Genomic DNA, 13399 nt, shown 5'->3' with positions numbered 1-13399 from the left:
AAATGTGACTTCCTGTCTATAAAGAACAAATATAAACATGTAGCTTCCTGTCTGTATAAATAGTAAATATGAATACATGACTTTCTGTCAACAGTAAATATGAACATGTGGCTTTCTGCCTATAAACAGTAAATTTTAGCATGTGATTTTTTGTCTGTAGACAGAAGATATAAACAAGATGTAACTTCCTGACAATAACTCCTACCACTGCCACTCACCCGTGATAGGTGGAGGGAAGTGGTGTAAAACGGAGGCAAGTCTTGTTGGTATGTAGTCTCTGCCATTGGCATAACCTTACTACATCGACTGGAAAAGAGACAAGACTTCAGTCACAGCATGGGCCTCCTTTCATTCATATAACATTGCACTGGCTGATTATGAATTATAGTCTGAGTTTTGTAAGATATTCAACATCCACTTGATTTGATAAATGCTAAAGTTTTATGCACAAACGCTAAAATTTAAGGGTAGAAGCCAATGTTTGCATTCAGCCAAATGCCAAAATACAAAGCTATCAACTGCATTATCCATGCTATAAATAAACTATAACAAGCTATACAAGTAAAACTGTCTCTGCCATGAAGATTATGAAAAAGTTTCACTGCCTTGTCCTTTAAATCATCAGCATGTATGTTACACACATCTGGCCTGAGGATACAGCCCAGTGTGATGATGTGCAGTTATGTTCTGTTTCTCATGTTATCAGGGCCAGTGCGGTGATGTATATTTATGTTCTCTCAAGTTCAATGAGCTCATGAGTACTGGTGTCATGAGTTCCATATGTCATCGAGATTTACTGAGCAATCATAATCAATATGCATGTCACAGGGGGAGGGAGACAGTTTTATGACAAACAAGGAACTAGAACTAAACCACAGCAAAGCAGCCAGCTCTGCAAATGGGGACAGGAAAAAACTGTGTGCCCAAGGTGAGATCTGAACATAGATGACCAATTTTCATTGGACTGGTGACAAAGTATTTCACTGCTGACACAGGTCAGAAACTTCTAGGATGAATCTAACATGAACCTCTCTTACACCCCATCCTTCAAAGTTGTCATGTCTAAACTGAAATATTTAAGGTAAGCAAAGGTGTATATATATATAGAGAGAGAGTATATATAGCAACTAACACTTTTAAGTTACCTTTCAGAAAATCTTAGATCTGTGTCAAGTAGAGACTGGAGAGTATTGAGAGCTGTCTGGGCTCTGCCTTCTGGTGTTGCTTCAAAGAGAAATCTGTAGATGTGCTGTGAAACTTCAAACCACACTGCCGCAGACGGTAGCTGTCATTTATAAACATGCACACACACACATATTTTATCAGTCCTAGGTCATAGGCACAAATGTCTCTTTCAAAGGTAATCAGTGATTGGTGGCACAGTGGCTAAAGCGCCTTTCACCACAACAGCAAAAATCAGGTGTTGCAGGTTCATATCTTGACTTTGACATACCTTTCTCTGGATGTGACACCTGTTTACTGGGCTGACCATCAGTAGTTTTCTCTGTATGCTACAGTTTCCCTACCTTGTGCACGTGTTTGCCTACATGTTTATATGCGAAGGTGAATTTGATGCCTACTCAATAATGGTCTGTGTTCATATGCAACACCTTTACATAAAAGGCTTTGAGCCCAGCTTTGGTACTGATGAAAGGCGTTTGTCAGGGACAATGTGCTTCCATGTTTTTCAGAATATTTTAACCATTTTGTGACTTACAGAGCGCAAGTGTATGTTGAATGTATGGGAGAATGGATGAAAACATTATATGGGAAAGGTTTAACTGTGACAGAGAGTTTATGGTGAACCTGGTTCAACAGTAGGTTTTGGCGGGAAGGAAATAGGAAATTTACTCAGGCCCGGAATACCAAGGGAAGAATGCATGCCTGAGTCACGACATGTAAATCTCCCTAGAGATTTGTACAGAGTAGACCAAGGTAGTGTCCATCGATGCTGGATGCGGCGCAGTACTAACCTGTTTTTGAAGATTGGACTATGGTGTGATTCAGTGGTTCTCAAAGTGTGGTCCGCGGACCACTAGTGGTCCGTGGGCATAAGTCAGGTGGTCCGCGGCTGACAGTCGTCATATGTCAGCAAAGTGATGTTTAAAGTGATGCATTCCTTGCATTAACATTTTAATTACAAAGAACGAGGTACACGTAGTTTTATGTCAACTGATTACTAGACTACTGTCACAAACAGACATTTAGTTTTGAATTGTAATGAAACAAATGCGGTAATTTAAATTTGAAATTCATAGTACAGAGTGATTTTTAGGCCTTGGTGTCCGCCATATTTTTTAACTTAAGTAAAGTGGTCCGCAGTCTGAAATACTTTGAGAACCACTGGTGTGATTGATCGGAAACAGAAGAGAAAATACTGGGCTTCCAATGGAAGAAGAAAGAACAGTGGATCAGAGAAGAGACAGGAAGAAGACAGACAAGAGAAAGTCAGCCAAACAAAAATCAACAGCACTAGATCCGAACGCCTGAAGGAACAACACAGACAAAGATATACAAAAATAAACAAAGAGGTAAAGAAGATGACAAAAGCCGACAAAAGAGACTGCACCGAGAAACTGGCAGATGAAACTGAAATAGCAGCAAGGAAAAATGACGTGAAGACACTGTACAAGATAAACAAACAGCTAAACAATGGGTTTAAGAACAGTGATGTGCCAGTGAAAGACATGAACAGTAATGTTGTTGAGGGAGAGGCAGGAAAACTACAGCTGGAGGGACCATGCTGAGTCAGTTCTGAACAGACCAGATCCCCCTCATCTTGCAGACATCCAGCCAGCAGTTATAGACCTTGACATCTGCACAGACCCGCCAAGCCTGGAAGAAGTGACAGCAGCAGTCAAGACAATGAAGAGCGGCAAAGCACCAGGGGCAGATGGAATAACAGCAGAGATGTTGAAAACAGATGTGAACGTGACAGCTCCCAAGCTGACTGAAATCTTCAGGCAAATTTGGGAATCAGGGCAGGTCCCGGATGCGTGGAAGACAGGGCTCATCTTCAAGTTACCAAAGAAAGGAGATCTTGGAGACTGCAATAATTGGAGGGGCATAACACTTCTTTTCCTCACCAGCATGGTCTTCAGCAAGAATGTTTTGTCAAGACTGACGGCAACTCTTGAGAAAGACCTCCGACCACAGCAAGCAGGTAATTCAGGGATAGTACTTTGTGAACAGATATGTTTTCAGAGAGCGTGTGAATGTAGCCTCAGAGTCCCACTGCTTAGCAGCACAGAGGGAGACGTCCATTGTCCGTATGTGACTTTGTGGGAGGGAGGGATAAAATGCTGATGAGGAACGACAATTTCGGGCTGGGGTGTGGACAGAAAAGATTTGTAGGGCAGCGTATTGGCTAAGGTCAGTCAATGGCTCTACACGAACTCTGAGTCTTAGGCCCCTGTTGGTTTTGCCCTGTGAGTGGTAATTGACCTTGGTACCCTAGTCAGATGGGTGCAGAACTGCAACAGCATGGCCAATGTATTACTACACTTGTCCTCTCTCATACCAGCATCTTACCATCACACACCTCAAATCTGGCTGCCACAGGATTGCGTCCCACATTGTCATCAAATCCCTTTGTGAATGCCATTTCTATGTGTTGCCAGAGAAATTCTTTGAAGCTGTTCTCTTGTCGTGATGTTTGAAGAGGGGAGCGAAGTCTGTCAGAAGAGGAATTACCTGGCCTTGTTATCAGGTAACTCTTGCTGCGAGGTAGCTCTGTTTAGCAGCAGAAACATTGTATGAACCTCTCTTCCCACACCTACCATTGATATGACAATGATACATATATAGCAATATAAATAACTTTCAATGTTTGTTCTTTATTGTCTCTACCACTTTTAGTACCTCATCTGCAGCAAAAAACATTAAACTATCACAAATATTGCAGAAAGATGTACCATGTGTATATCAGAATATCAAATCTATAATATCTTCCTCATTCAACATATTAAGTATGTATCCATTAATTTAAGTACAATTTTAACATGTACGTATTGCCATTGGACTTTCCCACTAGAAAGAAAATTTCATCAAACCTTACATCCTGACAGAAAAAAAACCTGGACAAATGTACACAAATCTCATAAAAATGATGGCATCCAACACTTCTTCAATGATCTGCAGCTGTAAAGTACACAACACACCCAACATTTCTTCAATGATATCATATAGTTGTAAAGTAAATAACACACCCTGAACCTACCAAAGCCACTGCTGCTTCTCATTTGGGTGAGGATGAAGGACACGGGATCTGTTGGGTCATTTTTACGGCAATGGATGTAGACAAACTCTTGGTTGGCGGGTATTGCAAAAAGAGAGTTGTTGCTGGACATAAAAGAAGGGCCATGTTGAGTAAAGAAAGCTTTCAAATCGTTACCATGTGCACAAAATCTTTTTCCCCATACAGCTTGCCGGTAGTTGTGGTCTTATTTATAGACAATCAGTTGTAGCACAAGCACCTCAATGGTTTTAAATTTTGGTTTTTTGCATACCTTTCTACTCATCTGTCGGCAAATCACTGTAATGCGAATGCGCATGATGAAGCATGAGCTAATTCTCTCTTCTTTTCAGCATAATGAGGATGAGCTCATTCTCTCATCTCTTCCGCATGATGACCTAATTCCCTCATCTCTTTAGCATAATGAAATGACAATGTGACTGACAGCTGGTGCTGATGATACCTCATGCTGATGACAGCTCACCTTGACAACAAAATTTTGTTGATGACCTCTACGTTCATAGATTCCTACCATGAGCTAGAGACAACTTCAACATGACTACCGTATTCTGAAGATGACCTCTACCTTATGTTGGTGATGACTCTAGATTTTCGAAGGATGCGGTAGATCTGATCTTCCAAGTTGTGCTGCAGCCGCTTGATAGGTGACAGTTTCTATAGCAGAACAAACATGGCTATTTTACATAACTATTTGTTTTCCTGAAAAAAAATGTCAATACTTTAAAAGCTTTTAAAATTTCAATCCCTATAAAAAGTTTTCCGACCAAAATTAACATCCATTACAACATTCAAACATCTAAGACCTCCTAAGACCATGAAAAAAATTAAAATGCATACTAATAACTTAAAAATCCTGACAGCAAAACTAGGAGGATTCTGCATGGTAAACAAAACCTTTGTCTTTATTGTGTAATGAGAGATAATACAGTTTTCCTGCTTCTGAAGAATTCCAACAATCATATTATTAAGAATGAGCATCAAAAAATGTTGCCCCTTGAGCTCAGAAAGGTCAGGGGTCCTCAAGGGTCCTTGTGTAGACACTCACCTGAGACCGAACTTTGCTGCCTGCTGCTGGAAGGTCTTCATCAGTGTTCATTGCAAAAGTGGATGTTTGAAAGACAAAGAGAACTCTTGGGGAGCACAGACGCCCTGTTGATGTCCAATCCTTAGATACTGGCAGAACTTGCATCATCTCACACAGTGGTGTTTGCAGTTTCAGCCTGTAATAATTCTGCTTTCTATCAGTTCCACTCATGTCTTCCTTCAACTTAGTACAAGCAGTATATCAGTTATACAGTAGCACATTGGAAATCTTTGTTCTACACGTCAATATCTGCCTTCACCACTAAGAAGTTGTAAATAATGATGGTTGGATTTTACTTTCTCAGCCTGTTTTGCCCCCTCCTTTTTTGCCAGCCACTTAGCAATACATGTCTCATAATACCACTGATACAAAGAGCTCCAGATTTTTATATAGAATACCTATCCTCTGCTTCCAGTCTAGAACCAATGGTCATGGCTCTGCATGTCTCATACAGTGTGTAGTTCAAGAGGAAAATATGCTAAATAAAGAACAGCAAAAATAATGCCCAATAAAGGATAACAAAAAACACAAATTCAAGCACTTAAAGATTTTCAAGTACTTTTAATGCTTATAAGTTAGCAGGCAAATGAATTTACAGAAAACGTTTGAGAACCACCCTATCTAGCGCAATGTGACAACAAAAAGGTCTACTAACTGCTTAAAACCCTCACCAAGATAGGTCAATACAAGACTTCAGTTATCAAAAACAGCAGTAGCTACCTTCTCACACAAAAAACAGCTGTACTAAATCCACGAATTGAATGCTGCACAGATCTGTACAACTTCCAGCTGAAGATGGACCCTAGTATTTTCGAAAGCAACCTGACACTAGAACCATTGAGTTTGCAAGTCTACAAGTCCTATGAGAAGAGGTGCAGAGAGTGATATGCAGCCTGAAAAGTCAGCTGGCATTAGCAGCATCCCTGCTCAACTGTTCAAGCAGGGAGGGGATGAAACAATAAAGGCCTTCTCTGCTCTGTGCCAAAGAGTCAGGGAATGCAAAAACTATCCAACTAATGGATGCAATCATGAGTCCTATTCTATTCCACAGAGAGAAAAGAGTAAACTACTGAAAATACTGACAAACTGCTAGCAGAAGACGAGGCTGGCTTCAGGCCAGGCAGGAGCACAGCTGAGCAGATCTTCAACTGTCACATTCTGATAGAAAAACATCTACAGCACCAGATGAATGTCTCCTGTAACTTCATCAACTTTAAAAAGGTATTTGACACAGTCTGGGGTAAGGGACTGTGACGTGGTGTGAACATTCAGAACTAAAAAGGGCCTTATTCAAGTCCTTGATGTTTGTTTGTTTCTTTTTAATGCCGTCCCAACAACTAAGGCTATATCACGGCAAACAAAAGTAATCTTAACTTTAAAAGTTTAGGGAAAAAACCTTCCAAGTAATACAACCATAACATTCTTTAAAAAAGTCAACACAAGAAGTAATCAATATGTAAAAGATTGGGTAAAGCGTAAAAGACCTTGAAGCGCTATACATGAGCTCAGTAAGTAAAGCACTACTTGATAACCAAATGGGAGATTTCTTTCATACAGCAGTAGGCATTCATCAATATGGTTGTCTATTACCCTGCGAGAAACCCCTCATGACATCTGCACCATAATTTCTATCAGTGGGAGGCACATAACCAGCCTATCTTTTACGGACAATTTTGATCTTATGGCAGACACCAACAGCAAACAGCAAGACGTTACCAATAGACCAACAGACAGTTAAAACGGACAGAACAGAATGTCAACCAGCACTGACAAGAGGAGTCAGCAGATACCTGCATCATGATCGCAACAGCAACAACAATGGAATGGCAAAGGCCAGGCTAGAGAGGATATGGTGCAGCAACACCACCAGGTTTGCTACCAAGTACACTGTCAGTGTCTCTCAACATTTCCATCCTTCTGTATAGATGTGAAACATGGACTCTGATACAGAGAGAATCCAAGTATTCAAGAACAAGCATGTGAGGATGCTGCTCCAGATCTCATGTAGGGAACACAAAACCAATGACTTTGTATGGATCTTGGTCAGCACCCTCATAGGACATCAGGAACCTCTTCTCACAACAGTTAACACAAGCTGGTCACATTCAAGCATATGACCCAGCATGACATTCTGTTTAAAATCATTCTTCAGGGTACCTTGGAGAGAGGTCATGACTGAGGTGGACAGAGAAAAAGTGCTTTGAACAAGTTGTTCAGGACCTCATCACCACCACCCAAAACAAGTCAAGAATGGATTATGTTAAACTTCAAAGAGATGAAAACTATGCACTTCTCACCTGATAGCATCCAGGATGCGAAAGAGTTTGATATTGGACACATCAAAAGTGCTGCCTGGATGAACCAACTGCAAAACAAAAGGCTGAAGATAACAGAAATATAAAGAAAAAATACTTTGATAACAGTTGATATGCTTTATACAACATTGTCACAACCATACCCTCTAACATGCATGCTCTTTTACAATACAAAACATAAAGAACAGGGCTTTCCACCTGGCACAACACACAAATATATCTAAATTCTTAGAGTCACTCTGGCACATACATAAATATAGTCACAAATATTTATCCCAATACTCAGCACAATCTTAGTAACTTGTTAAATGTTCATGAATAAAGAGTCAAGCCTCAGGGCAATTTCAGTCTGTTATCTCAGATTACCTCCCCATTCTTGCATTCTATGCTTCTCCTCTTGAAAGACCAATTTTGTGAAAAAAATTCCATTCCTTGGGACTGGACGTTAAAAAAAAAAAAATTTAAATACTCTTATATAAAACTCATAGCTTTCTCTTCTGTAAGTCCCTAATAGACCAGAAGCTGTGGTCTCTGGATGAGGCTACAAGTGCTCTTTTGTTGTGTCTGCCTACCCACACTACAAGTATGCGGCTACCCCAGGGTAGCAGTCTTGTGTCTCTCTTCTAACATGTCAAGCACGTCTCTATCTCTTTAGTCGCGGCCTGATATCTATCACTAGCTCCTTGCAGCACAGCTCTGGTATGTCTACTCAGTTCTGGGCTCAGACACGCTCTGTTGGCTCTTGTGCTTCAGTCTATGTCTTGACAGATGGCTGGGTGTTGTCACAGTATGATGAATACTCATCTAGCGATCTGGCTCTCTGACTGACTGCATGCTGCATTCTATTTACACATGCTTCTGCCTTCTTGACACCTAAGTAAGTATTGTGTGGAAAGCATGGGATGCTCAGAAACTTTAAGAGAAATCATACACCTGTTTATTTTTTACGCTGACCAGCACTCTGACAGTGCGAGACACATGGGGATTTGAACAGAAATTGTGCGCAATTCTGCATGTCTGGGTTACTTTAGTAGAGTGACAAATATATCATATTTTCTGAGTGCCAGCTATACACCATGCAACGTGATACATACCATGACAGACATCAAATACTTTGATAATAGATATGTGTATACAACATCAAAACACTTTGATATTAGACAGCTAATGTGTTTTATGACATCCGCACAGCTCTTTGCTAGTTTTCAGTACAGGTGTCCAAGTCTCCTGACTAACATCATCACGTCTAATTCTAGCCACTTTTTTGTTCACCTCATTCTGTCATCCTAATAATTTCTAATACTGCACATTAGACTGCTGTCCTAATAATATCTAATAGATATGCTTCAAAAACAAATTCTTGTATGATACAATAACACATTCTTTCAAGTAACATAACCTCATTAGCCTTTCTAGTACCTACTCCAAGGTTCAAATGTACCGAAGGCAGTGAGTGAGCTTTGTGCTAAATAAATTTATCACCCAAGTCTGAATATCTTCCTTTTATACTCTAGTACAAGCCTTTATTTTTCTCTCCAATGAGTTCTGCTTCACTCACAAGAGACTTGCTAACCCTAATCCTTTTTGATGATCTACTGTTTGTTTACCCAGTCTTTTTAATTACTTCTTTCACTTTTCTAGAAGATTATTAGTTTGATGATAACATTCTCTTGCTGTCATAGTCTTATCAGTAAAGTCACTTAACAACATCCAAAATACCAGAAACTATGAAATGCCATTCCTAGAATCTTCCCTGTGGTGCAGGAAAGTTAAAAATAACTCACCAGTAGAATGTGAGAGACTGAAAACAGCAGCAGAAGCATTTTGGTGAAGCGAAAGTCACTGTGTTGCCAGTAGGTGTAAAATTCCTGTCATCACATTATCATGTTAATAAGACATTCCTATTCTGAACTCCAGATTTACAGAGCATTAATGTCAAAATTCTGTATTCAGGTTACAGCTCCAGTGCTTGATATCAGACTACTACGTCAAACTTCAACATTCATGTCACACTTTTTGCACTTGAATATCAATTAGTGCCAATCACATGAAAATGTAACTAGCACTCTAGTATCACAACCTATTACCTATTGTTAGTAAAATTTTCCATCTTTACATCGTAAAAAAATATTTAAATGAGGTTGTTCTAGTTAATGAGGACTTGTAAATAGTAATAAACATGTTTTAAAGCATTCAACTTTCTTTCATGGCAAGAGAATGAAAGAGGAGGCTCACCTGCTTTGAGATAGCTTTAGCCATTTGATGGCAGCGACGCAGTAACTGAGGTGTGTCCATGTGAGACAGAAGGTGAAGGTACAGCACCTGTGTGTCACTATCATAGTAACACTCCAGCTCCTTCTGAAAATAAATACCAGGATGACAAGCATGAGAATAAAAACGCGGGGAGTTAGCAGCAAAATGTTCGTATGGTCACTAGGGAAAAAGTATGAGGGTAAAGAAAGAGGCAGTAAATAAAGGTTATACCTTGTAACTTATGGTTTTGTATTTAATTTTAATTTAATACAACAGCAATTATTGCAAGTTAAAAAAATTTCTTCAAATGTCCACGTGAACACAAAATAATTTTTTGCTGTTAATATTGTAGACTATACCACTGTCTCAGTTCACTGATCATGTCAGTATAAATAGACACATGGTTTGCGACAACATGCAAATCAGTTTATTTTGTAGAAATATTTAAGAAAGGTCCAAATTCCAGTGTCAGTCAGCAGTCTTTTCAAATGGATAAGATAGCTGTCCATTACCCGTCATCTCATTTGTCACTGTTATCTGGATAGGGCAATTCTTGCCAAAGGGAAAAAAAGTGTGTCATATATGTCAGTGGTCACTAGAAAGCTTACCTCATCAACATCTCCAAGCACACTCTCAAATCCCTGGTGAAAACAATTTTTTTTAAAAATAATTCACATCATTAATCTTCATACAAAGGAATATCTGCAACATATCCATTGCAACACAGTTCACTCTGATCAAAATATTTTTTGAATAATTCTCATTAATAATACTACTACTAATAATAATAGGATTTATATAGTTCATTTCCCCACAAGGAGGTGAGCTTGATGTGCTTCACATGTACCAGTTAGCAATATAAGAACATAAAGGAAAGGAAACAGAAGCATGGGAGAAAAAGGACAACAGGATGGACGAGTTATAGTAGGCGTTTCTTAAAGAGATATGTCCTAAGTCCAGGTCGGAAGCCATGTTACGACTCTTATGTGGGGAGACACAGAGGCAGGTCATTCTAAATACAGAGGCTAGAGAAGGAGAAAGTGCAACAGCCGGATGTCTCAAGTCTTGATATTTGGAATAGAGAGAAAACTGACTGATCTGCGAGGCTGGTATAGCAACACCAGCTCAGACAGACAGATTGGGGCAAGACCATGAACAACACGATAGCAAAGCATTGTGATCTTGAATTTGATGGAAGCCTAAACTGGGTTGGTGGAGATTGCGCCTACGCCTAAGTGGTATTGCATGTTCGGTCTTCTGCTTACAGAATACAATGAGGGCAGCATTGGTCTGAGCTCTCTGGAGCTTGCCAAGTAGGTGGCCAGGAAAATCTATAAACAGAGTTACAGTAGTCGAGCCTGGACAACACAAATGCTGACATAAACTGCTTGGCAACAGAGATATGTCTGATGCAGCTGATCCTGTGAAGTTTGAGACAGATTTGAAAACTGAGTTTACATGATTCTCAAATGAGAAAATAACTCCAAGATTTCTGAGCCAGATGTCAGGAGCTAAGTATCGTTGGTGTACATGTGATACTGAAAGCCAAAGTGGCTGGTCACAGCGCAAAGTGGATGGACGTAGGCAGTAAACAGGAGAGGCCTGACTACTGAAATCTGAGGCACTCCATGAAGCACAGCAGATTCTGATGTAGAGCAGTGGACACTAACAGACTGGGCTCATAGTCATATGCACAGTATGAAATTGTGCTGTTCTCTCCACATTACAGATTTTTTCCAGACTCAAAGTGTCAAAATTGTCAAAACTTTTCCAAATCTGAAAAACCGTCTCCCACTTTATCCAAAACTTGTTCAGGCTTTTGAAAACTGTAGAATCCTGCATCTTAGTTATCAGGGCTTCTGCAAAGGCTAAATTTTTGGGGTCCCAGGGACCCCTTCTTCAGATTTTTAAGGGGTCCCAGGCTAACTCTAAGGGGTCCCTTTACAATGTGAAGAAAAAAATCAACAAATCAACATACTTTGTTCAACTGCCTATCAGGCACACAAAGCACTGTAATGTCTAGTCAGAAACGGCGAGATTTCTGTGCCATGACGTCTGTGCAAGCATCTGTGATGAGCTTATGCTCACTGTACTTGGGGTGCTCACTTTCTTTCCATTTCTGAGACGCTGTCAACATCTTGGAAACAGGTTAATGGAACTCTTCCCGGTAAGGGAAAAAACTCAGTGCAAGCTAAGTAACTCTCACCTTGTAGCAGACGACAACAATAGATTGGGCTACGATGTCAGACACTACACTTACCCAACTTTGTATCTGTTCTTCGTCCAAATTTGAAGGGGTCCCCTGGGACCCCATTGACGAAAATTGAAGGGGTCCTCCCAACTTTTAATGCGTATTGTACACAATTTTTTGAGTAAACAGAAGCCCTGGTTATTAAAATGTGAATACCTATGAATACTTCTTCAGTCTTCATCTTCAGTCATGGTTTCTGTCATCACTGACATGGTCATCCTTAATTTTACTGAGAGCGGTCCGGTGGCGCAACGGTTAGCGCCTGTCACCAATACAGTGAAGGCTGGCTGCCCTGAGTTCATTTCTCATCTCGTGCATGCTGTTCTTTCTCTGCACGTGGCATATGTTTACAGGGCTGGCTGCCTTGCCATAATATAGCCTTAGTTGCTGGCACGGCGTAAAACACCAATTCCCCATCCCCCCTTAATTTTACTGTCAAGAGGACAGACAGTTCAATTGCCATATTTTTCCCTGGCCATTGTGTGCACAGTGGGTGACAGACGGCAAATGTGTGTGACAGAGGACTCAGGCTGAGTGTCCCCCTTTAGTATTATCTCTGTATTTTGTATCTAATCTCCCAATTAGAGTTACTCATCTGTGCTTAGCCCTTATCAGGACTCTCTAGGTCGTTTAGCTACGTGTTCTTGCCACAGCCTGTTGTCCCAGGCAGTTGTCAGGGAGTAGGTCGTTTTCTTTTGTACCTGCTCAGCGTATAGTTGTGCCAGTGTGGTGCTGGGCTGTGCGGGTGCCCATTAGTTTGCTTAGTTCAATCTGCTGGGTTGTTCAGTTGTTTATGTTGTTTTTTAGGGCGGGTCCTCTCTTCTATTTTTTTTACTTTTGGCTTGGTCGGCCACATCTAGTCACCATCAATAAACATATATTTTGAACTGTCCATATGTGTGTGTGTGTTTATTTGATCACAGAGGCTTCATTTCTCATGTCAGGAGTGTGAGTGCCTGTCGAACGTGTGTGACTGAGAGTGATGTGACAGCGAATCCCGCAGCGCCGGACTGCATAATGCAACACCCCTCTTACAACATTCAAGTGGTATAAGCTGGTGTGTTTAGCCATATGATCCAGCACAACAATCTATCAAAGGCTATCCTTCAAGGTACTTTGGAGGGTGGTGAAAGCTATGGTGGAAAGAGAAAGAACTGGATTATAAACATGAAGGTGTGGATTGGTTGTCCAATCAGGACCAGCCCACTATTGCCCAAGACATTGCAAGATGTGACGTTTAT

The 13399-nt window shown here is 40.5% G+C and overlaps 1 protein-coding gene across 2 annotated transcripts in view; it reads right to left on the bottom strand.

The window, feature by feature from the left end:
* Positions 1-13399, bottom strand: part of LOC112558259 (protein smg8-like) — a 29841-nt gene that overhangs the window by 13596 nt on the left and 2846 nt on the right. For both annotated transcript variants that reach the window (XM_025228610.1, XM_025228611.1), the window contains exons 3-12: positions 10516-10548; positions 9890-10012; positions 9439-9522; positions 7637-7704; positions 5301-5475; positions 4821-4909; positions 4220-4341; positions 3542-3732; positions 1146-1285; positions 219-306 (exon numbers count right to left, since the gene is read on the bottom strand). In XM_025228610.1, the coding sequence (XP_025084395.1) occupies positions 219-306; positions 1146-1285; positions 3542-3732; positions 4220-4341; positions 4821-4909; positions 5301-5475; positions 7637-7704; positions 9439-9522; positions 9890-10012; positions 10516-10548 (1113 nt within the window). The remainder of the gene's footprint in view (positions 1-218; positions 307-1145; positions 1286-3541; positions 3733-4219; positions 4342-4820; positions 4910-5300; positions 5476-7636; positions 7705-9438; positions 9523-9889; positions 10013-10515; positions 10549-13399) is intronic.

The sequence above is a fragment of the Pomacea canaliculata genome, linkage group LG2, assembly GCF_003073045.1.
Source record: "Pomacea canaliculata isolate SZHN2017 linkage group LG2, ASM307304v1, whole genome shotgun sequence".
NCBI classification, from domain to species: Eukaryota; Metazoa; Mollusca; class Gastropoda; order Architaenioglossa; family Ampullariidae; genus Pomacea; species Pomacea canaliculata.
Note: the sequence above shows the minus strand (reverse complement) of the source record. Positions and strands in the feature narration are given on the sequence as shown.